This window comes from Barbatula barbatula, assembly GCF_947034865.1.
Source record: "Barbatula barbatula genome assembly, chromosome: 23".
NCBI lineage: Eukaryota > Metazoa > Chordata > Actinopteri > Cypriniformes > Nemacheilidae > Barbatula > Barbatula barbatula.
In genome coordinates this window covers 1173312-1196483 of record NC_136786.1, presented here as the reverse complement: position 1 = coordinate 1196483, position 23172 = coordinate 1173312, and the positions used below count along the sequence as shown (strand labels likewise).

General features: G+C 40.0%; 1 protein-coding gene across 1 annotated transcript in view; it reads left to right on the top strand.

Moving 5' to 3' along the window:
- The window catches only part of kcnh2b (potassium voltage-gated channel, subfamily H (eag-related), member 2b), a gene marked incomplete at its 3' end in the record, with an annotated part of 110163 nt that extends 88772 nt beyond the window's left edge, over positions 1 to 21391 (top strand). The window contains exons 5-14 of the mRNA XM_079487596.1: positions 12820 to 13242; positions 13357 to 13747; positions 14973 to 15172; positions 16130 to 16382; positions 16652 to 16845; positions 16935 to 17037; positions 18358 to 18630; positions 18763 to 18952; positions 20976 to 21126; positions 21203 to 21391. Of these exons, the coding sequence (XP_079343722.1) occupies positions 12820 to 13242; positions 13357 to 13747; positions 14973 to 15172; positions 16130 to 16382; positions 16652 to 16845; positions 16935 to 17037; positions 18358 to 18630; positions 18763 to 18952; positions 20976 to 21126; positions 21203 to 21391 (2367 nt within the window). The remainder of the gene's footprint in view (positions 1 to 12819; positions 13243 to 13356; positions 13748 to 14972; positions 15173 to 16129; positions 16383 to 16651; positions 16846 to 16934; positions 17038 to 18357; positions 18631 to 18762; positions 18953 to 20975; positions 21127 to 21202) is intronic.
- Positions 21392 to 23172: the final 1781 nt, after the last annotated feature.

Sequence of the window (23172 nt, the reverse complement as noted above, 5' to 3'; positions counted from 1 at the left end):
TCCGACATCGTGTGGCTGGATGTTATGCTAATATACGATGAGCCAGACCTGTCAATCAAGAGAACTGGATCAAGCTGCGTCTTTATACTGTTTTGCATCTTTATCCTGATTTTTCTGTTGTGCCATTTGCCAGAGTTTCCAATTGGAACAAGAGGAGCAATGATTTATTGCTCTATCAATTTCATATTGACCTCTGTAACGAGCAGGCGGGACGAGAGCCCTGAGGGAATGGCACGAGGCCGGTGACGGGAGTGATAATGAGTGTCAGCTGGCCGTTGCACCGGTCTCGCATCTCTCACGGAGGAGCTCCGGGAGCATAAAAGGACGAGAGACAGGAGTGTATGACGAGGGAGGACCAGGCCTGGACTTTATGTTGTGTTTTATTATGTTTGTATGGCCGGCAGTCGACCGTGAGGGAACATTTTAATTTTCTTTGTTTATTTTATTCAAAGTTGTTTTATGTTTGCCGGTTCCCGCCTCCTTCCTTCCTTGATTGAACCTTGTTACAACCTCTTTAGTTTTTCATGTACTGGTTAAAACTGAAACACAAATTCTGAAGTCACAATAACACAAAATATAGGCTAATGCGTAAATAAAATGAAAATAACTGGAGCAGCGAGACGAACTATTTAAAAGGCCTCTGGGATTTGTTTCTGTAGCCTACCTCTGATGGTCAGGCTGGTGAGTGAGTGCGAGGATGCAGAGTGAATTTTGTTGTATGTTCATTTTATTTAATAAACAATTTGTTGAATGTGTCCTGTAGTTTGGTTGCATTTAAAGCAACCATATGGTACACTGACATCTAGCGGTTGAGCTTGGTATCACGGTCTAAATTCAAAATAGAGAGAAGTTTAGCCAAGTAAAGGTTCTTCTCGATTGCTTGTGATTGTTATCAGAAATAATCTACAGGCACTCTATTGTTTTTGAATTTGTACCGGAGGTTCAGGGGGGTCACACAATGGGCATGCACAGTAACGCTTGCTTGTGTTTGTTAAGCTGAAAGCATCTATAATGAAGTGTTGAGTGAGGTTTACTTACACAACCTCCTGAAACTCTTTCCAGATCCAGCACAATCTCTCTTGCACTCCTGTTTCATAAGCATTTTCAGCTTCTGCCTAGAGGATTGTGTTTTCCTACCGACACACACACACGTGCACAGATGCAGCTGTATGTGATTATTTCAGTTACACGTTGACCTGTTAGTGTCATTGACATGCTATTTTGCTTTATTTGATTGTTTCTGCAACATTTTGCTGTTGTAAGCAAACATATAACATTGAGAAACTGTGTAAGTTACTGCAAACTTCTTCAGGCCATGAACCAAATGAATCTCATCTCACGTGTGATACGGATTGTTTGAAGTTCTATTCATGAAGAATGAGTTTATCAGGTGTGTAACACTAAACACAACACATGTGATGTCTGTAGACATACAGTCACATACAGATACAGCCAAACCAACCTGTGTGTCTGTGTGCTGTGTTTCGGGGTTCTCATTTCTTCATCCGTCAAACAACAGCCTGTGATTTATCACTTGAACATTACAGAGAACAGAGTTACAAAAACTGTGTTATTCAGTCAGATGCTCTCCGGCAACTCAGTGATGAAATTTACCAGCTGTTTTATCATCCAGGAGAACACGAGCGCTTGTGGAACATGTGACAACACGCAAAGAAATATTTCACATCTACTGCATCACACTTTTACAGAGAGCTATGATTTATTTATTTTTCTAATGAATAAGAATGAAAATATACATACACGTGTATACATTTAAATGTGTTTATCTCAAATCTTATTGGTGTTTTAGTGAAACATTGAAGATGTGAAAGAGATTTAGTGGTTATCAACCTGCTCAGTATGAGAGTTTAAAATAGAAAAGTCAAGTTACTCTCACTCGACTGTATCCAGGCAACCGCCTCTCAGATACTGTGATGCTCCAATCTGTTGGTAAGTAACAGTCTGATAAAGCTCATACTCACATTCTGTAAGACTGTATTTGTATAATTGTGAGTGTTCTGGGTTGCCAGGGTGTTCAGGATGGTTGCAAACTGACCAAAGGACTAATCCCCTCCAGTCTCTCCTTTAAAGGAGCTGTTTTATCATCCAGCAGGTGTACGTCTGATCTCTGTGAAAGGTGATATCACAGCATGATTGGAGAGAATCCTTTGGGATCAGAATAAACACCGCTGTATGAGTTGTGTGCTAAACTTTAAAATGAGGAATGTGTTGTTGTTGGACCTCTAACACACACACACACACACACACACAGTTGTGAGTCAGTATTGTGTGTACAGTGTGTGTGTGTGTGCGAGAGCATGCGTGTGTGTGCCAAGAGCCGCAAGGCGTCTATCACAGAGCCCAAATCAGCCCAGAGTCTGCAGGGACAAACACACAACACGCCAGCTGAGAGAGAAAGAGAGAGAGAGAGAGACGGTTGACCCCTTCCAGAGGAAAATGTTTTTGCTCTTTTACACATCAGCAGACTCTCAGTTATGTTAAATGTGTAAATGTAAATGTTTTATATATACAGTATAAGTAAACAATGTTCTCAGGTAGACGTGTGCACGTGAACACTTGTTCTCACTAAATCACATCGTACACAAATCCAGTTTCATTGAAGAAGCTTGTTACTGTAACAACGTAACGAATGACCAATCATCTTTAGGTGTGGAGACCTGTGGGCGTGGCTGAATCAGTGTTAGTGTGGTATTGTGGTCATAATTTACATATGCAGATGTGTTCATTATTTTACATGAGAGTGTCTGCCATCATCAGTTTAATGCTGGAGATTAACATGGATCTGTGTGTGTGTGGATCTGTATGTGTGCATGTGTGTGTAGTGTGTGCCTGTTGCGTGTATGTGTGTGTTTAGACCCTGTGAGTCAGTGAGATAAAGAAGGTCCAGAGAAAACACAAACGGATGTGTCATGGAAACACACATGCACACAGGCAGCTGTCACAGAGATTCCTCACTGGACCAGTGTGAGGGTTCCCTTGAGCTAACACACACACACACACACACAGCATGTAAAATCATGATCGTTCTGGATAAAATGTTATTGCTCAATGGTTGATATTTTATATCTCAGGAGACAAGAATGATTTTTTTTTGTTTTATTAAACAATTATTGACATACAGAGAAATGTGAAATGAATGTGATCAAACATAACAACGTGTATGTTCTGTGTCAGCTACCGTAGTGCTTCAAAAGAGAGGTGGAGTTGCAATTCACAACCTCACCACTAAATCTCCATATTGCTCCTTTGACTTTTATTTCAAAGATTCAGACTATTTCAATTTCAATCGTCACTGTATTTATCTTCTCTTCCTCTCTCTCTCTCTCTCTCTCTCTCTCTCTCTCTCTCTCTCTCTCTCTCTCACTCTCTCTCTCTTCTCTCTCTCTCTCTCTCTCTCTGTCTCTCTCTCTCTCTCTCTCTCTAGTCTCTCTCTCTCTCTTCTCTCTCTCCACTGTCTCTCTCTCTCTCTCTCTCTCTCTCTCTCTCTCTCTCTCTCTCTGTCTCTCTCTCTCTCTCTTCTCTCTCTCTGTCTCTCTCTCTCTCTCTCTCTCTCTCTCTGCTCTCTCTCTTGTCTCTCTCTCTCTCTCTGTCTCTCCTCTGTCTCTCTCTGTCTCTGTCTCTGTCTCTCTCTCTCTCTCTCTCTCTCTCTCTCTCTCTCTCTCTCTCTCTCTTTCTCTCTCTCTCTCTCTCTGTGTGTTCTAGTGGAGCTTCTGCTCTCAGTGTCTATTAATGTGAAGCAACTGCTACGGGCGTCTGCAGTTCTGCGTCGCTCACACTCAATCATTAAAGCTAGTAAAACGGCGCGGATAAGAGGGTGCTGACTGGAGACGGACGTGATCTCTTGTAAAGGTTCCTCACGCGGGGCATGGGTTGATGTCTGAGATCATGTGGTGCGGTATCAGAGGTGTCCTCTCACCCCCGAGGCCCGTTGGCGGTGGCGCTTGTGGAGGTTGGCGGGTGTAACGGCAGCGCCCCGATGTGGCGCAGAGGATCATGGTGGTAACGCTGGTGCTGAAGCTGTTGACCGAGGTGCTCCAGTGCTCCGCTCTCATGCCGCTCTGTGAGTCCGGCATCACCAGCTGCATCGGCTGGGACGTCACCAATGTTCCCCGTCTGTCCAGCGAGAACCCTGAGGTGAGGGCACGTCGCTAGAATGTTTGTTAGATGGGACATGAGTACAGGATACGGGTTTTGTTTCTTACACCAGGTTAAGGTTTAATGTCTCCTCTTGAGTTTTGATGATCTGTACATTTGGCTTGTTTGTGTCTGGGTGGTAGCGCAGGTCAGGGGTTGACACGTAACATCTATAAACAAAAATGGTGGCCAACATTGTCTATTCTGGGTTCAGTTTTAATTTTTATTTTCATGATTTGTAATATTTTAAACAATAAAGCTGGAATAAAAATAGAAGAAATCAAGACTAATTAAAATAGGATTATGAGAAGAAGAAAAGGATTGAATCTCATGTGAAATGTATTTTTGAGGCTAAGGGTTAATAAACAAACACTGATCTCAGAACAGCCTGGAAGACTTTGAATGACAGTTAAGTTTGGCTCAAAGACAGATGATTCCGCTTAGCGTAACATGGAAGAAAGAAGCTCTGGAGCGCTTGAGATGTGACTTTGATTCCTGATGGCAGAGAAAAGCCCTGGATGAGATGAGGAGAGACGGAAGAGAGGATTGTGGGATTGAGCCCATAGAGATGCTACATTTAATCCCTCGGTTCAGTTATTATCATTTCTTCATTATTTTATGAGATCCTTAATAAAATTACTAAAAGGAATTATTTGTATTTTCCGAATGCATAATGAAGTAAAATTAATACGATGAACTATGTCAGGTCAGGTGTTTATTGTTGTTTGTCAGCACTGTGACTTTATAGTTATATTGTTGTTGGCCTTTAATTCATAAGTAGATGGATATTATTGATTCATTACCTTCAGAATGAAATGATCAGTTTGAAGCATGTATCTTCTTAAAGATCTGTGTTGAATTGTCAACGGTGAACACAATCTGGCAAACAGTCGGCTCTTCGTGCCATGATTTTCTCATTGGATCTATTAATAGATGGCAGAACCACAGAAATGATGTCATGTGCAGTTCCTCAGATCTGACCTGAGATGGTTTGCTTCATGAAGTCATTCTTTGGACGTGTATGATGTAAACACACTGGACTGTGGTGATAAACAGGTAGAAATACAGTCTGTTCTGTACGGATGTCTCGTGTTGTTTTAAGACGTTTTATACATAAATATAAATGTACAGTACTGTCATTTTTGTGCCTTTTTCTGTTGTTTTCAGTAAGTGTATCATAGTCCAAAATCCAAACCCCATGTACATTTACATTTACATTAAGTAATTTAGCAGACGCTTTTATCCAAAGCGACTTACAAAGAGTTCGGGGAGCAGTAAGCGACATGTTATACAAAGAGTAATAGTACAATAGGTGCTATTACAAAGTTACTAGTTTCAACAAAAGCCAGAACAACACCTGTTGAGAGAACAGTGCTGCTGCGTTTTAAACCATCTGAAGTGGTTTGATAGCCTTTGCAGGAAGACCAGCAAGGAGAGCATTGCAGGAGTCCAACCTTGAGATGACCAGGGCCTGGACAAGGAGTTGTGCCGCATGCTCAGTGAGGTAGAGTCTAACCTTGTGAATGTTAAATAAAGCATATCGGCATGATCGCGTTGTCTTTGCAATGTGACTCCGATGTTCCTAGCTGATTCGGAGGGAGTGATAGTGGACTTGCCAAGCTGGATGGTGAGATTGTGTTGGACCGTGGGGTGTGCCGGAAATATGAGTAGTTCTGTCTTGGCCAGGTTCAGCTGGAAGGGATGCTCCTTCATCCAAGTTGAGATGTCATCTAGGCAGGCTGTTATGCGAGCTGCTACAGTGGTATCGTCTGGGTGAAACGAGATGTAGATCTGGGTGTCATCAGCATAACAGTGATACGAGACGCCGTGTGCCCGTATGATGGGTCCTAAGGATGTCATGTAGATGGGAAAAAAGCAGCGGTCCAAGCACCGATCCCTGAGGGACCCCAGTGATTGTATGGTGAGCAGTGGACAGCGAGCCCCTCCATGACACCTTGAATGATCTGCCGGAGAGGTAGGATTGGAACCAGCAGAGAGGGGAACCAGAGATTCCTAAGGATGACAGGGTTTCTAGCAGTATCTGGTGATGTACACATGAAACCTGATTTGTAGGTATTCAGCACCAGGATAGTCACAGGCGTGGATGACAATGTTGTCATTGAGCTCACAGTCTTGTCTTGGTCATATGTCGGTCAGTTAAAGATGGTTCATGTGTTTGTTTGTTGATTTGTGTACTAAAGATCGTCACATTCTCATATACAGTGAGTCAGTTGTGAATTATGACACACACACACGTCTCTCCCAGGCCTTTACCTCGACCAAAGCCACAGATTAAATTTACACAAGCCACATAATAAACTGAATTACAAGCTCTGAGCTGTGATGTCTGCTCATGTGTTGTCTGTCGATGTAGACTTCATCGTCCTGAAATCTGTCAAATAATGAAATAAGCCTATGAGATAAAGAGATCATGAGATGTTCAATAGCTGTATCACATGTGCTCGACATGTTCAGTCCTCTTCAGATGTTTCAGACACACTGAGGAAGTGGATCAAAATATTGTTTGCACTAATACAGTATTTAAAAAAATTATTGTTAAAACGTGAGTCAGAATAGACTTCCAAAGTTATTTTCTGCCCGCAAAATGAGTAAACTGGATGCATTTATGAATGGAGCTTCTTTGTTCTTAAACTCATGTTGTGGATCCTTTTCAACTTTGTTCATTATTCATGTTTTCATCTGTAGAGAATCACACAGACAGCTGAACTCTCTCAGCGTCCTCCACAGACCTGACACACCACACGCTCTGTGACATCAAGAGAGAAAGAAAGAGAAATACTTAGGTTTGTGGGGAAGATTAAGAACAAATGTCCAAGGGCCAAACTCTCTCCATAGATTTCCTACTAAAAGTGTACGTACGCACAAGCGTTTTCAGATTTATTAAAACCAAGCATACACCAGAACCTGCACAAAAAAGTCCCTAGTCAGATGAAGAGTGTGCATAAGTGCATCTCCACCTCGTCTCCTCCCCAAAATCACCATATATATAGTTTACAACGCCTAGTTTCCCTATGCATAACCTCATCTCCATATCATCATACCATGCATATTCCCATCCATGAGGTTAACACCATCAAAGCTACAAGACATTAAAGAAAATACAGCATACAAATTATAATTATATATTTATTGCAGTGTAAATACAAGTCATGAGGGGTTTTAATATTATATTTGAGAAATTTGGAAGGTTAGTGGCGAATGTATATTTGCATGCAGCGTTTTATATATGTTTTGTAAGATTCAACCTAAGAATAACATATTATAGTCTACTCAGTGGTGTCAGGAATTCAGCTGTGCTCCAGGATTGAATAATTGAAGTGTCTATCAAACCCAGAGAAAGTGAAATAATGAGAACTGGAGAAATCCAAACTTTGTTAACAGTAGAAATTGAGGCTTGTCAATATTCCATGTGTGATATTCTCTGTGGTCAGGTCCTGATCTCCTCAATCTCTGAAATATCTCAAACTGTTGACTTCAGCTTTGGAGGAGAATTCTTGTATTTCAAAAAACTATTTAACAGATCAGTTTGTTAAATGTTTTCTAAACTTCCTCATCTCTTTCTTTATCAAAGCAAAGGTTTAGATTAAAGATTTATTCATTTATGAAGCAAAAATACACGAAGACATTAAAGGTCATTTTATAATTCAAAAATAAATATTTCTCCTACATGAAACATACAGAATTATTATTTTAATGAAACCCTTGAGATGAATCATCATCTGTACCGTCATTATTCAGCCCATCATTATAATTTAGGTCAGAGAACAATCGATCGCTCAACATTACTCTTGATAAATCACTCTCAACCTCAATGTAACCTTGATTCCATAATGAACACCTCTTATGTTTGTCCGGCCCGCGTCTGTGAGAGAATGGAATAAAGTGTGCTGTTTGAGATGTTCGTAATGTGTTTTGACATGAGTTTGCTTCACGCTCCACTGGACAGATTTGGAAAGTTTATTTTAGTCTGTGGGGTTTCTAAAAATAAGCGGTGATGTCCGTGGGGATGGTCTTCACTCGGGACGAGGTTAAGAGCTCTGATAGGTGCTGAAGGATAAAGACTGAAGCTATGAACTGAGATCCGCTCGAGCGACCAGCCGCAGATGATTCTTTTACAGGAGAGTTGAAGCGTGATGCCAGCTGACGTTTAGCTTGTCCAAAAAGAAAATGAATCAGTTGCCATTTAACCCTCTTTTTTGGGTCAAACCCTGCCCCCAGAATAAACACATCCTTTGTAAGACTTCACCCCACAATTCCCAAACAGCTCTTAAAAACACAACAGTCTTTCAAACTCTAAAACGCAACGAAAAACTGTTTCTCTAGCACCACAAAAACACATTTTCAACAGTTGGATCAATGACTGAAACAAAAGCATTAACATCCACAGCCCGACAGTAATATTCTCCATTATAAATCAACACATCTTTTTGTCATTGGTGGTTTATATTGCACCCTCCATATTGGCTTCACTTCTTCTTTTAACCCAAGTTTATCTCTTCAAACTGTATCTACTCTCCCATTCAACATATCTTTGTTCAGAACGTTAATAAAACATTTATACATGGTTTTACCGTTTACCTCATATATACATCTAAATTGTCCAAGCCATCAAGATCCAATAAAGGACCCGACATATCCTTAAAGTTTGGTGTAATTCCCAATTTTGGAAAAGGTTCCCTTAAGTCCAATACAATTCTTTCACTCTAAAAACCCCTTATTAAAACCAGCTCTTCATTTGTCATCCTAGACTTTCACATTTCTTCTATGTTTTTTGTATGACGAGTTGATCTTTGACCCAACAATGTGGATACTGCATTTATATTGTTCAGCTCAGGCCTGGAAACATTAACTATGTGCCTCAATGTCACAGACTTGGAGGCGTACAACATTTGTGTAAGTCCTGGAACAGTCTCTCCTGAAATGTCTAAACGAGCCCCCTTAATAAGAGGTTCTTCAAGCAACCGGTACACTGAGTTGTTTGTTTCCAGCCTGCAGACATTTAAAAGTCACCACACTAAAACAGTAAAACTGAGGCAATCCAGCCAGTCAAATGTATTTGGGATCCATTAGGAACAGTGTAACATCCAGCCCAAGTCCATCAACTGCATGTCAAATTATCTTTCTCCATACCAGATTTCCAGAACCAGTCAAAAGTTTCTGAGTGAACGGTAGACCAAAGTTGTGAGTCTGCTTGGCAAATTAACCGGTCCTTGTCCTCCCTCCTCTCTAAGAAGAAAAAAGACATTTTGAGGAACAGTGTAGATTGTCCCTAATGAAATTCACTAAAATTGTCTGTAAGTGAGACAATTAACCAGCATCAATAAGAGATTGACAAAGACAAAGTTGAAGCAACCAATTTTACCAAATTAACGCTCTTCCTCTAAATGACAATTGTAAATGAATTGATTTCCTTTTCTTTAACTTTCCTTCCATTTTTCAATGATTCCCTCCCAATTCCTTGTATATTTGGGTAGTACAATAGCCAAGAAATCCTTCCGTCTTCCAAATAACGCCCAAGGCAGCTTTGGTTATCCACCCTCCCAATTCCGGACCATCAATGTTTCACTTTTTCCGCAATTAACTTTTGCTGCTGAAATGTCCAAAAAATCATTAACAACAGAGACCAAATGGTTAAAATCTTCTTGCCCATTCACCATAACCATTACGTCAGCAGTTTCACAGATATGCGGGAAGAACCCAAGCGCAGGTAGCGTTAGCAAAACACGAAACTTAAATGAGGAAAATAAAGACCCACTGTGGGGGTGAACGGTAACTAAACAGAAAGGCCAATAAACAAATGTAAAACAAAAAACTTCCCTCGTGGGGCAAAACAGAAAGCAAGGTAAACTGATATAAGGCACAAGGCAGGAACACGACAAGGTAAACTTGACAAAGACAATACTGAACCAGACAGTATACGATGGACACGAAGCAGACAATCAAAATGACCAGGACAGGACAGCAGACACAAGGGCATTAAATAGGAAGACTAATAAAGGATAATGAACAAGGGACAGGTGTCGGGAATGAAACACTGAAGGGAAGCTAACGAGGTAAGACGAGACCGGAAAGAACACATATTATGTCGTGACAGCAATAATATGTCTCTTTAATAAGATCCATAGAAGGGAAGTTAGGAGCCGGCGAACATTTAACAAACTTTAATCAAGTAAAGCAAACAATAAACACGTAAACGAAAGACCGGCAAACACCAATTCGGGCCCTGTCCTCTCTCCTTGACAGTCCAATCAATCGTCCATTTAATGCTCCACAATCTACTCCTTGATACGAGAGCTGACGCTCGTTATCACTCACGCACCGGCCCCGAATCCCGGCTCTCGTCCCGCCTAACTCACTACAGTCTCTCTCCACACAAAACCTGAGGTTCTGTAGATTTAAATTGAGCGAGTGTGTCTGATCCTCGAATAGTATCAGGAAGGCTATTCCAGAGTTTAGAGTTTCCAGGTGTTACGTATGAGAAATTTAGTTATTCTAGATGTTATCAAAAGTCCTGAGTTTTGAGATCTTAGAGAGCGTGATGGGTTGTAGTGTGATAGAAGCTCTGTTAGATAGGTAGGGGCTAAACCCTTTAAGGCTTTATAAGTGATTAAAAGAACTTTAAAGTCAATACGATACTTCATGTGTAGACAGTGAAGGGTTGATAACATTGGGGTTATGTGATGGTATTTTCTGAACTAACTGTAGTTTGTTTATTGATGATTCAGGACAAACACTAAGTAGAGCATTACAGTAGTTAAGTCTTGAGGTCATAAATGCATGAATAAGCTTCTCCGTGTCAGCAACACACAGAATATTTAAAAATTTGGCAACATTTCTAAGGTGGAAAAAGGCTGTTTTTGTGACATTTCAGATGTGATTTTGAAATGACAGGTTGCTGTCTAATATAACGTCTAGATCTTTTACAGTATTAGTTGGAGTAACGGTACATCCTTCAACTTGCAGTTTATAATCAGAAATATTCAGTTTGCGTGTCTTTGGTCCGATAAGTAATATTTCTGTTTTATTAGAATTTGTAAGACAGGAAGAAATGGAGAGTGAGGCAGCCACAGCCATGTACACAAGGGAGAAAAAGCCAGAAGACTGAGTTTTTGCTTCAGTTACAAAATCAATCAGATCCTGCGCCTTTAAAAAAAACACAATATAATGTACAATGTGGTACAATGAACAAGTACGTTCTTTTCAGGGACAGTGGTGTGAAGAACACCCCTGGTTAGAGTATGTTCTATCAAAACATCTACAATAAAGTCTAAAATGTATTTGAGCGTGTGCTGAATTATTTTTTAATTGTATATTTTCTAATAACTGGATAATTTGTGTTAACAAGCAACCACCCCCTTGGTGCCCCTTTTTTTGGTTTAGGCCACTGCCCCTCAAAATGTCTGTGCACGGCCCTGCTCCTGACCATCTTTAGGAGAAACATCTGAGACCAAGTTGAAATGAGAAACCTCTGAGCAATAACATTCTCCGGAACAGTTTTTGTCAAACCTGTTTAAACACACACGACACAGCACACGACGTGTTATTTGTAGATTCGAGATTGAGTCACACAGACGGCAGAGAATCTACATAAGCTACAGCATCCCAGCGCTTTATAGAACATCATCATCAGAGATCATGAGAGGTCATCACCATCAAATCTGAAAAACATTACAATACAGACATTAAAGATCAAGAGAGGTTTTGAGGAACAGATTTGACAAGTAAGCATGTGACCGAATGTGATGTGATCTGTTTTTATTCCATGTTTGCAGATGCCCTCTTTTTTCAACTTTAAAAGCTTTTCCCATGATCCCTGATTTACTTACTGTTTCAAACGTGTCTGTAGTAACATTTGGGTTTCTTGGGTTCATGTTGGGTTTCATTTAAAAACAGTAGTTTAGTTTTGTTTGGATGTGTGTTTATCTTCTTTCCTAATCTTCAGTAAGACTTCATTCCTCGTGATCTTATTAAAACATGTTTTTGATGCTTTATAAATCAATTCTTTGTGTGTTGGATGTCATTTAATTGCAGATTTTTGCATTATTATATTCCTGTTTGTTCACATGAAATGATGTTGTATGAGTATTTCAATCTTACACTTTTCGTTTCAGCTCTTACGGTTATTAATGACTATTCTGAATTGAAGACAAGATCTCTCTGTGTCTGTTTTCAGGTTGTTTTGCTGATTGTTGGTAAATGTCGGACAATCAACAATAGATTGTGCTTTCACTTTCCGTCGATCCTTTTGATCGATTACTTTGTTTGATATGTTTGCTATAGTGTGACATTTATTGTGACTTGAATGATGAATTAAAGTTTTTTGACTGACACGACAACCATTTTTGTTTGTTTATGAGGGCTTTTACTACTACTACCTGTATATTACGTTGTTCAGCATCAGTAAAAATTCGTATGTATTTGCCGAGATATAACTAGCTTACTTTTTAATGTTAAAGGAACAAATGAAAGTTCTGTGATCATGTAATTCCAAACTTGTCCGCATTTGAAGAATTCAACCAGGTTCGGAAAGACTTTTTTTAGAGACTATATCTTGAATGAACTGTTTGCCGTCTTTTGGTTAACAGTACATGTTGTCATGTTTTATTTCTTCATTTCCATCTCTCCCTTTTCGGTTTGGTTCAGGTGCTGTCGCTGGGGGCCGACGTCCTCCCCGAGTACAAGCTTCAGGCTCCTCGGATACACAAGTGGACGGTTCTTCACTACAGTCCTTTCAAGGCGGTGTGGGATTGGCTGATCCTGCTGCTGGTCATCTACACGGCCATCCTGACGCCGTACTCCGCCGCCTTCCTGCTCAACAATGAAGAAGAAGTGTCCATGCAGAACTGCGGCTACTCCTGCAGTCCGCTCAATGTGGTGGATCTCATGGTGGACATCATGTTCATCATCGACATCGTCATCAACTTCCGCACAACGTACGTCAATGTCAACGATGAGGTGGTCAGTCACCCGCTGCGTATCGCTGTACATTACTTCAAAGGCTGGTTCCTCATTGACATGGTGGCCGCCATCCCCTTCGACCTGCTCATATACCGCAACAAAGAGGACGTGAATGCCGATGTGAGGGGAATGGTGTTGTATAAATCTGAATGTTATTCATGTTGAATATCATGTGACTATATATCACTAAATATAATTTGTATTGTGTTTTTTTATCCCAAGACGACCACTCTCATCGGGTTGCTGAAGACGGCTCGTCTCTTGCGCCTTGTCCGGGTGGCACGTAAACTGGACCGTTACTCTGAATACGGCGCTGCCGTTCTCTTCCTGCTCATGTGCACTTTCGCTCTGATCGCTCATTGGCTGGCTTGTATCTGGTATGCTATTGGAAACGTCGAACAGAGCGGTTCTATTGGCTGGCTGCATTCGCTGGGTTTACAGTTAGACAAACCTTTTAACAACACCATCCCGGGATCAGGACCCTCCATAAAAGACAAATATGTGACGGCTTTATACTTCACCTTCAGCAGTCTGACCAGCGTGGGCTTCGGAAACGTGTCGCCAAACACCAACTCGGAAAAGATCTTCTCCATATGTGTCATGCTTATAGGATGTGAGTATGTTGAAATATAATTGAATGTCAGGTGCATGTAAAATTACACATTTTTTTATTTGTTTTTCATTGTTTCTCGTAGTTTTTGGGCTTTTCCAATAATATATCGTTTTATTTCAATGAACAGAAATGCTTTACTATAGTTATTAACCCTGTTGCACGCAACAAAAGTCAACATGGTATCTTTGTTTAGAGAAATGATTCACTGTTAATTCACTGTTTGTTAATGTGGCTGATGGGTTTGTAGTTGTGCGCTATATAATCAAAGCTCATCACAAAGTGAAAAAAGATATTTGTCTTATTTTAATTCTCACATTGCGAGCTCATTGATGCGCCTCTTTGTCACAGCCCTTCTTGATAAATTGTCAGAACATAAATGAAAGCCCAGTAACCACAATCATTTCCGTTTTTATGGCCGGTTGAACGCTACCACATCACATTCTCACAGGAGGACAGAAGCAGCGTGACCTCTCCCATCTGAAGCTGAGGCGCTTTCACACCGAACTATAAAGATGTTAAACTCTCCCTGCTCAGCGCTTTCACGACTCAAACATGCTGACTTTATTATTCTTTAGCGGCTTTGATTCAGACATCACAGGATTCGTCATTTCAATTCTCATTTCTGTATGTACGGTGGAGATGATCTGTTTTTGCCTTTGTTGCTATTCTTGATGTTTGTGTTGCATGTGTAGTGATTCATAGTTCTGCCCACCTGCGCGAGAACACAGACTTCATGCTGCTGAAGTCCCAGATCTGTGAAGAATTAAGATTAACTAATGAAATGTCAATTTAACGCATGACAGGTCATTTAAAGAAACACATCGGTGTTTTCCGGAAACACTTTCTACTTTTATAGTAAGAAAAAGTACAGTTTACCACGATACCTTAGAGTTCCATGTATAGAGCTACTGTTTTTACATTTGATAAAAATGCATCTTTTATCATTTACTCATCCTCGTGTCATGTCGTGAGTTTCTTTCTTCTTCAGAACACAACAGACGATATTTTGAAGAATGTTGAGGGTAAAACAACACTGAACTCCATTGACGTCCATTGAACACAAACCACTGAGACGTTTCTCTTGTGTTCTGCAGAAGAAAGACTCACAAACACATGAGAGTGAAGAAATGATGATTGATTTGTTTTATTTTTGGTGAACCGTCCCTTTACGTGTAAAATGAAATGCTATTGTTGAGATTATTAATGGTATCGTCTCGTTCCTCAGCTCTCATGTACGCCAGTATCTTCGGGAACGTGTCGGCCATCATCCAGCGGTTATATTCTGGAACGGCTCGATATCACACACAGATGCTGCGAGTGAGAGAATTCATCCGCTTCCATCAGATTCCCAACCCGCTGCGCCAGAGACTGGAGGAATATTTCCAACACGCCTGGTCCTACACAAACGGCATCGACATGAACGCTGTGAGTCTCACGCTTCTCTTCATACTCATTGTTCTCAGACCTGTCAATCATACAAATGAATATTCTCACTATTACACCCACAGTTAAAGTCAGGGATGAGAAAACAGGTTTAAAATGAGACACTTTAAAGTGTGCTTCATAGATGACATGAATAAATGATGAAGCCTGATTGCAACAGAAAATTAATATACATTAGAACTGGTATATTATACAGAATGAGTTATTAATACAGCAGGTCCTAAAAGCATGGCTGAAACAATATTACACATCCATTCAAGCAGAGAATACAAATGTGTATCTGAACTCATTAGAGGGCTTAGAAGCGCTCTGATTGGACAGTCACGTCTGTTGTGACTGGTGTTCTGCGGAGGACATGGAGTTACTCACCTGAGTCATGATAGCAATAAAACTACACAGTCTTCTGTCATATTTATCTATCAACGAACACGACTGTTTCAAACTTTAGGGTTTCACGCTTAATAATCCAAACATTTGAATTGATTCATTCACAAGTTTTAAATAAAAATGATTTTGAAATGGATGACATGGACTGCAAAATGAAGAACAATTTTTCAATTAAAGGTCAGAATAGATTATTAATTCATACATATGATAAAATATACTATATATAAAACAAAAGTAAATAATGTAAAGAAATGTGTTGTTTCAGCATGCAATTATCTTTTTAAGTTTGTCTAGCAAAAATAGCCATTATAACATTAAATGGCATATAAATATTATTATATTCATAATATGTAATGTAATATATATATATATATATATATATATATATATATATATATATATAGAGATTATTTGATAAATATTATATGATTCATATTTGCGTTTAATATTATTAGTAACAGTATAGTTTTGTATCATATAAAAAAGTCTCTGCAGTGTGTATTCTTAACTTTGAACTACCAGTGTTTTTTCTTTCTGCATGTCTTGTGTCAGGTGCTGAAAGGTTTCCCGGAGTGTCTACAGGCTGATATCTGTCTTCATCTGAACCGAACGCTGCTGCAGAACTGTAAAGCGTTTAAAGGATTCAGTAAAGGTTGTCTAAGAGCTCTGGCCATGAAGTTTAAAACCACTCATGCCCCGCCGGGTGACACGCTGGTACACGCCGGTGACGTGATCACTGCTCTCTACTTCATCTCACGCGGATCCATCGAGATCTTACGAGGAGATGTTGTGGTGGCCATATTAGGTACATGTGCATTCTTTCACCTGTGTGATGTTGTCACAACATTTAACATTTAAATTGACTGTAAAATAACACAGTTACATCAAAAACACAGGGATTTTTGACATATTTGCAAACCCTGTGTTCAGATTTCTAAAAGTTGATCCTCTTGCGCCCTCTACAGGTCAGCATGTCTGAAACACAATTTTAGAAATGAGGACAAATCAATTTACTCATGTTTACTTTGTGATATTTATGGGAGGCTTCTGAATAATATTTTGTGTATGTCACAGGGAAAAACGATATATTCGGTGAGCCCATCAACCTGTACGCTCGTCCGGGGAAATCGAACGCTGATGTTCGAGCTCTGACGTACTGTGACCTTCATAAGATCCACAGAGAGGATGTGCTGGAGGTGTTGGACATGTACCCAGAGTTCTCTGACTTCTTCTGGAGTAACCTTGAGATCACCTTTAACCTCAGAGACGTCAGTCACACACACACACAACACTTACACAACACAACTAAAGTTCAATTGTTCTGAGTTCATTGAGATGCGTGTTTGTTGCCATACAGACAAACATGATTCCCGGATCACCCAGCAGTGATGATTCTGACTGCATCGGCTTCAACAAACTCCGCAGGAGAAAACTTTCCTTCCGCCGCAGAACGGAGAAAGGTTCGGAAATTTGGGTTCATAAAATGATTCATGAAAATGGTGTTGCTCAGATGTTTCTCTTTAACGATCTTATTTAAGTCAGATGTTTCTCCTAAAGATGCTCAGGAGAAATGAAAAGAGAATCAAATGAGAGTGTGATTGTTGAAACACGTGAAGAGTCTCGAGGCGTAAATGAATGTAGACCGTAGAGGTGAAATCATCTGGACCTCATGAGAAATGTTTGAGTTCATATTGAGATCTTCACTAATATTGAGATCTTTTGATGACATACAGTTTGGCCCACTGTTGACGTCTCTTCTCAAATTCTCATGACAGAAACATTCGTCAGATTTATGACTCTTCTCAAGAGAAATATCTGAGACTTTAGCAAAACATTCATTTGTCCTCAGTTTTATCTCCTTGATGTTATTTGAGATATTAATGAGATCTGACCTTCTTATGAGAGATCACACGAGTTGTCAATCAAAACATCCTGTTACTCCGATCACATGTTTATTCTTTACAAGCAAAGAGGGAAACAATCCTGTAAACCTGAACAGAAACATTCAGAATTTAGAAACATCGTGACACAAAATACTGTTTGACTGTCTAACAAACATAAGACAATGTTTCTGTTTTCTTTTTTCTTCCACTATTTGTTTATGTGTTTACAAAGATTTTTTAACAAAAATGTGTAGATGCAAAATAAAGTAATAAAAGGGGGAAAAAAGAAGAATTAAGGAATGGAGTGCAGCTATGGGTGTGTCGTAAAATAATTGATAAAAGGTGCCCATATACTCTAGTGTAAAAAGTATCCTGTCCGGTTGAAGGTGCTGCACAAGATCTTTGAGACGGCTAGAACAGCTTAGTGGATTTTCTGCTTCCAGTTAAACCAAATGAGTCTACGAGCCAGGAGGGTTACGACTCCAAGCATATTGTATTGTTTGTTGACGGTGCTGCGCTTTCACTCCTGACACCGGAAATGGCTCTAACTGGGTCTGGTTCAGTGGTTTATACAGCACTTCCAGATGTAGTTGAAAGACAGACTTTGGGGCACTTCTAGAAGATGTGTGTCCTAATGATGCTGTGGATAGACCACAGAAGAAAACATCTTAGAGAGCTTTAGTTTAGATAAATGAAGTCTGTGTAGAACTTTCAATTGTGTTGATCCATGTCTAATGCACAGAAAGGAGGAATGAACCTTTCCAGTCAGGTATATTTATTCCCAGATCTGACATTCTCTAATGAGACATTACATCTATCTGCGATCATTATTTATTATATCATATTTTTGTTTTCTGAACATCTCAATGAATATTCAGTGTGTGTTTGTGTCTTCAGATGATGCTGATGCAGGAGAGATCAAGAAGAATCCAAAACCCGTTCACAGAAACCGGAAACAAGCTGCAAGTAACCAGAACAAAGTCAAACCGGGATGGAGAGAGCGTCCCAACTCAATCTCCTCCCACTCCAGCGATGAGGAGGAGGAGCCTGTTTACACATGCCCCACCCCTCCGTCAGCGTCTCAAGTACAGAGCACTTCAACAAACTTTAATGACGTGAGTGAGGGCGACGCTGATCTCAAAACAGGGAACACGTGTGACGCTCTGTCAGGTGAGAAAATATTATACAGACATTCTTAAGTTTCAAAACATCCCTGAAATGCCCTTTAGACTCGCTATTTGTGTCATTTTTACTCTGATTATTTGGCACATTTCTAAGTGATGATGTGTGTGTGTGTGTCAGGTGCATTCTCAGGTGTGTCTAATATCTTCAGTTTTTGGGGTGAGAGCAGGGGCAGACAGTATCAGGAACTGCCCCGCTGTAATCTGTCCTCCCTCCCGCCGCATCCCAGCACCCCCCTGCACAGCATCAGCCGCCAGCAGCGCAGTCACATGGAGAACAGACTGGAGCTCCTGCAGAAACAACTCAGCAGGTCACACATTCAACCACCACATCTACACATTATATAACGCTTCCAATGTAAATATACACTGAAAAAGATTATATTCAACATAAACATGTGTCCAACTCAAAATTCTCGGTCTACTTTGTTTCCTATTGAAATATAAAACAATGACAATGTGAATGGTCCAGTGAGAAGAGACTGCTGGTGTCTGTAGTGGCATTGGCACAGTAACTGCTCAATAACACACATCATCATCTCTTTATCTTAACCTCCCTCAGCCTCGACACAAGCACCGCTGAACAAAGTTCAAAGAAACTTAAAGGAACAATACAGGGTTTTTAACCGGATCTATTGACAGAAATGTGCAATCTAATATACAACTCTATTTCTTCAGATGTGTATAAAGACCTTACGTAATGAACCGTTATGTTTGTAATACCTCGAATAAGCTATTTAAAGCTACACACAGAGCGGGCCTACATACATTGAATTCGTAAAGTGGTGAAATGGATAATATAAGGTCCTAGCTCCTGCCTGAGTTTTATCCTTCTTTTTATACTTAAACTCCACAGATCTATGATGTAATAAATAAGACATCGCTCTACTACAGTCTTTCTAATGCCCGCGTGATCTCTTCCCTGTGTCAACATGAGAAGACACGCTGTCGCAGCCGACAAATCTCTTAGTTCTGTGGTGGCCACCGTCATATTTGTACTGAGAGATCCCTTGCAAATCTATAGTACAACACTAGTGGCCGCTGTAAATCAAATACTGCGCCTTTAAAAAACCCAAACTCAAAAATCATACCAACACTCTCCTAAATCTCAAAGATAAATCAACAAAAAACACCTAAAATGATCAAGGAAAATTCATCTCCTAATGCAGTCAGATGCAAAGCAATGCTGGGAACAACGGATCACCTGCCAAGCAAAGACATAATTTGCCGGTGGATGGGTGGGACATTTTTGCCCCCACCACTTATTGGAAGAATTGACTCTATTCTCTAGTCTATTTACTGTGCAAGTACCCTGCTTTGTAAGCAGAGGCTGTTTATTCTAACTCCGCCCAACAGTTTCAGATTGGAATAGACTAATTGTAAGGAAGGCAGACGACTGCTCCAGTGACGTAGAGCGTAAAGCATGTGTAACCTGCGTCATGTGGTCGTGGCTTCAGGACTGCTGTTTGCTGAACTTTTTCCTCAGCACATTTCAGATTGTAAAGGCATTTATTTTTAATGAAATGTTGAAAATATTTGAGAATGGCTGTTCAAGTCCTGTATGTAACAATCAATTTGCGCTTCATTGCACTTTGGTGCTATATATTCGTCGTCATGCGGTTGCTATCGTCTATTGCAAGATTAATTACATTTTGAAACTCGATAGAAAACTCCAATAAATGGAAAAAGTCACAACGTTGTAGTTTCTTGAGTTAAAAACTAAATTTAGAAAGTTTGTTGTATATTTGTAGCCTATCTGGCAATGCCCATTGTAATAAGTGAAAATAAATATAATTTTTCCATCGGTTTCCCCTGTAAACTTCATTGTCATGCGTCTTTCGCATCTAACGTTACACCACTGAAGCCGTCGATAAAGCGGATCAGTTTTTATACTGTTTCTTTTATACTGTTTTCCTACATTTTCTGCGCTTGTGACGCCCGTGAATATTTGAGTTATTACAGAAACAGTTTATTAAAGTATTGTCATATTCTTTGTCCCCTCCACTTTTCAAAACAACGTTACGCCACTTCTGCCAAGATAGTTATATCAACTGTACAAAAATGATTTACTGTACGTGGTCTCAACACGAAATGAATAATAAAGTTAAATGGGTTTCACATTGAGTTGGATTTACTTTACTTTCATTTGTTCAATAAGTCGATTTTATCTCCAAGATTTTGATGTTATTTGAACTCAATTGTTTTGTTAAAAACAGGAACATCATTTTATTTTAATCATTTCTTTTCATAAAATTTACAAAGGCACATAATCATTTTTTCTCAGTGTGCAGTGTGTGATTAGGCCTATGTCTGTAAATCATCGTGTGTGTGCAGACTGGAGAGCCGCATGACGTCTGATATCGCTGCGATCATGCAGCTGCTGCAGAGACAGATGACTCTGGTTCCTCCTGCATACAGCAGCGTATCATCTCCACCGCAGGACGAGAGACTTCTACAGTCTGACACACTCGCTTCTCTCTCACAGGTAACGGGCGCACACACAACGTTTTGGAAATCGCTCTCGGAACACATTTTGATTCGCTGTGATTTTTCTCCTGCAGTCGTGTGAGTCTCTTGGCAGCACAATGGAGCTTCATCCATCACAGAGTCCTCTGCTCAGCTCAAGCGGAGCTCCTCGCACCGACTTCTCAAACCTGCTGGACGCTCAGCGCCGCTTCTCTCTACAGGAACCTCAGACGTCGGTGGACGCACGGACGGCGCAGAAACACAGCTCCGATCCTGGGAGCTAGAGAGAAAACAAGCAGACCTCTCGCTTTCCTCCGTCACATCTCATCGTCTCTGTTCTGCACTGAGGAGCTTCAGAGATACGCTGGAGGTTCGGCTCAAGATGAGCTGGAGATGTCACAGGACACGTCTGCTGTCGTCCAGTATTGGATATCCAGAAACAACCGATAATGATGAATTACACGTTTTCAAGTAGCCATTATGTCTTGCACTGAATTTCCAGACTCTTATTCTTCGTCTGTTGCGCTTCCAAAACAAAGAACCGACTGAACTTGTTAGTGTTAGCTGGCCTAACAGAAGAAAACAATAATGACCTGATGTGTTCTGTCTGTCTCTCATGTCATTGCCTTCATCTGCAGTGGCTCCGTGAAGAAGGTGGAGCCTCACTGGATTGGCTAGATTGCTGTTTAAAGCAATGCCATTACAGAGAAAGCATATCAAAATCCATCGAGAGAGAGATGAACGAGCACTGACTCTGAATCCACACGTCATCTTCTCCTAGACTATATGTCAAAACATATTTGCTTTAGCAATACTGAATCCATTAAATCACGACGAACCAAATATATCAAATTGGAGGATCAAATACAAACCAAAAGTTGCATTGTAATCTCATTATGAATTCACCGACCTCAAACACTTCATTAAAAAACGTTTGGTTTATTTTAGTTGTCGGGTGACGTGTGGACCAATGAAAAAAAAGAAATGTTAAAGCAATTTTAAAGCATGTGATTATAAACTTTTTTAATTTATAAAATTATTTTATTTAATAAAAAAGACTATTATTATATTGAAATGACAATAATATTCTAAAGCATTTTAGGGAAGGGCAGACATGTTAGCAAGAAAATGACATCATATGAGTTCATTTGTTTCTTATTGGCAGGCGTCCGTACATGAGAAATTCTGCCAAATTTACAGGCTTCTAATTATGTTTGTTTATTTGGATACCAAATATTATCTGTAATGATATTTTACAGGCCCGCTTTCACAGACAAGGCTTATCTTAAAACAGGACTATGCCTTAGTTGGATTGGGATATTTGCGACACTTTTATAAAAACACTTTAGAAAGAAACATTACCTGTGCGTATCTTTAGACTAAACCATGTGTCAGGACAAGTTCTTTTCGCTTGAGACATTCATTTAAATCTGGGACTAGCCGTAAACCTAATCTCTGAAACTGGGCAACAGGGTTTTAAAGGAGAAGTTCACCCAAAAATCTACTTTGTGTGTTTTTTTACTCACCCACGTGACGTTATACATGTTACGAGAACTTCCGGCGTCTTCGGAGCGCAAATGAAGATATTTAGGAGACATCCGAGAGATTTCCAGGCCTCCTCATAGACAGGGAAATGATTTTAGGTGAACTTCCCCTTTAACTGTAAGAGGCAGAAGAGAAAACTAATTCAAGTATCATTTAAAGTGTTGATGTGTGGTTATGTTACAGATCAAAGCAACACTACATTATTCTACTTTGGTCCATGCAGAAATTTGCACATATTTATTTATTTCATATATTGATATAATTTTTATTCTTATTGAGACTATTTGTGATATCTCATGCGTAAGTGTCTTTTTCATTCGCATTTATAATACGTCCGTCTGATCAGCAAAAGCGTAACGTTCCGGCCCCAAACGCCAGATGGCCAGTCCGCCCCGTGCGCAGGGATTCTGTTTGCTGGTGCAGAAATGTTCACATAAGATCTTGTGCAGCGGATCCTGCGATTACACACTTTATTCCAGTGGATTTTCCAGAAATATCTTTTGTTTCTCAATGTATCTAT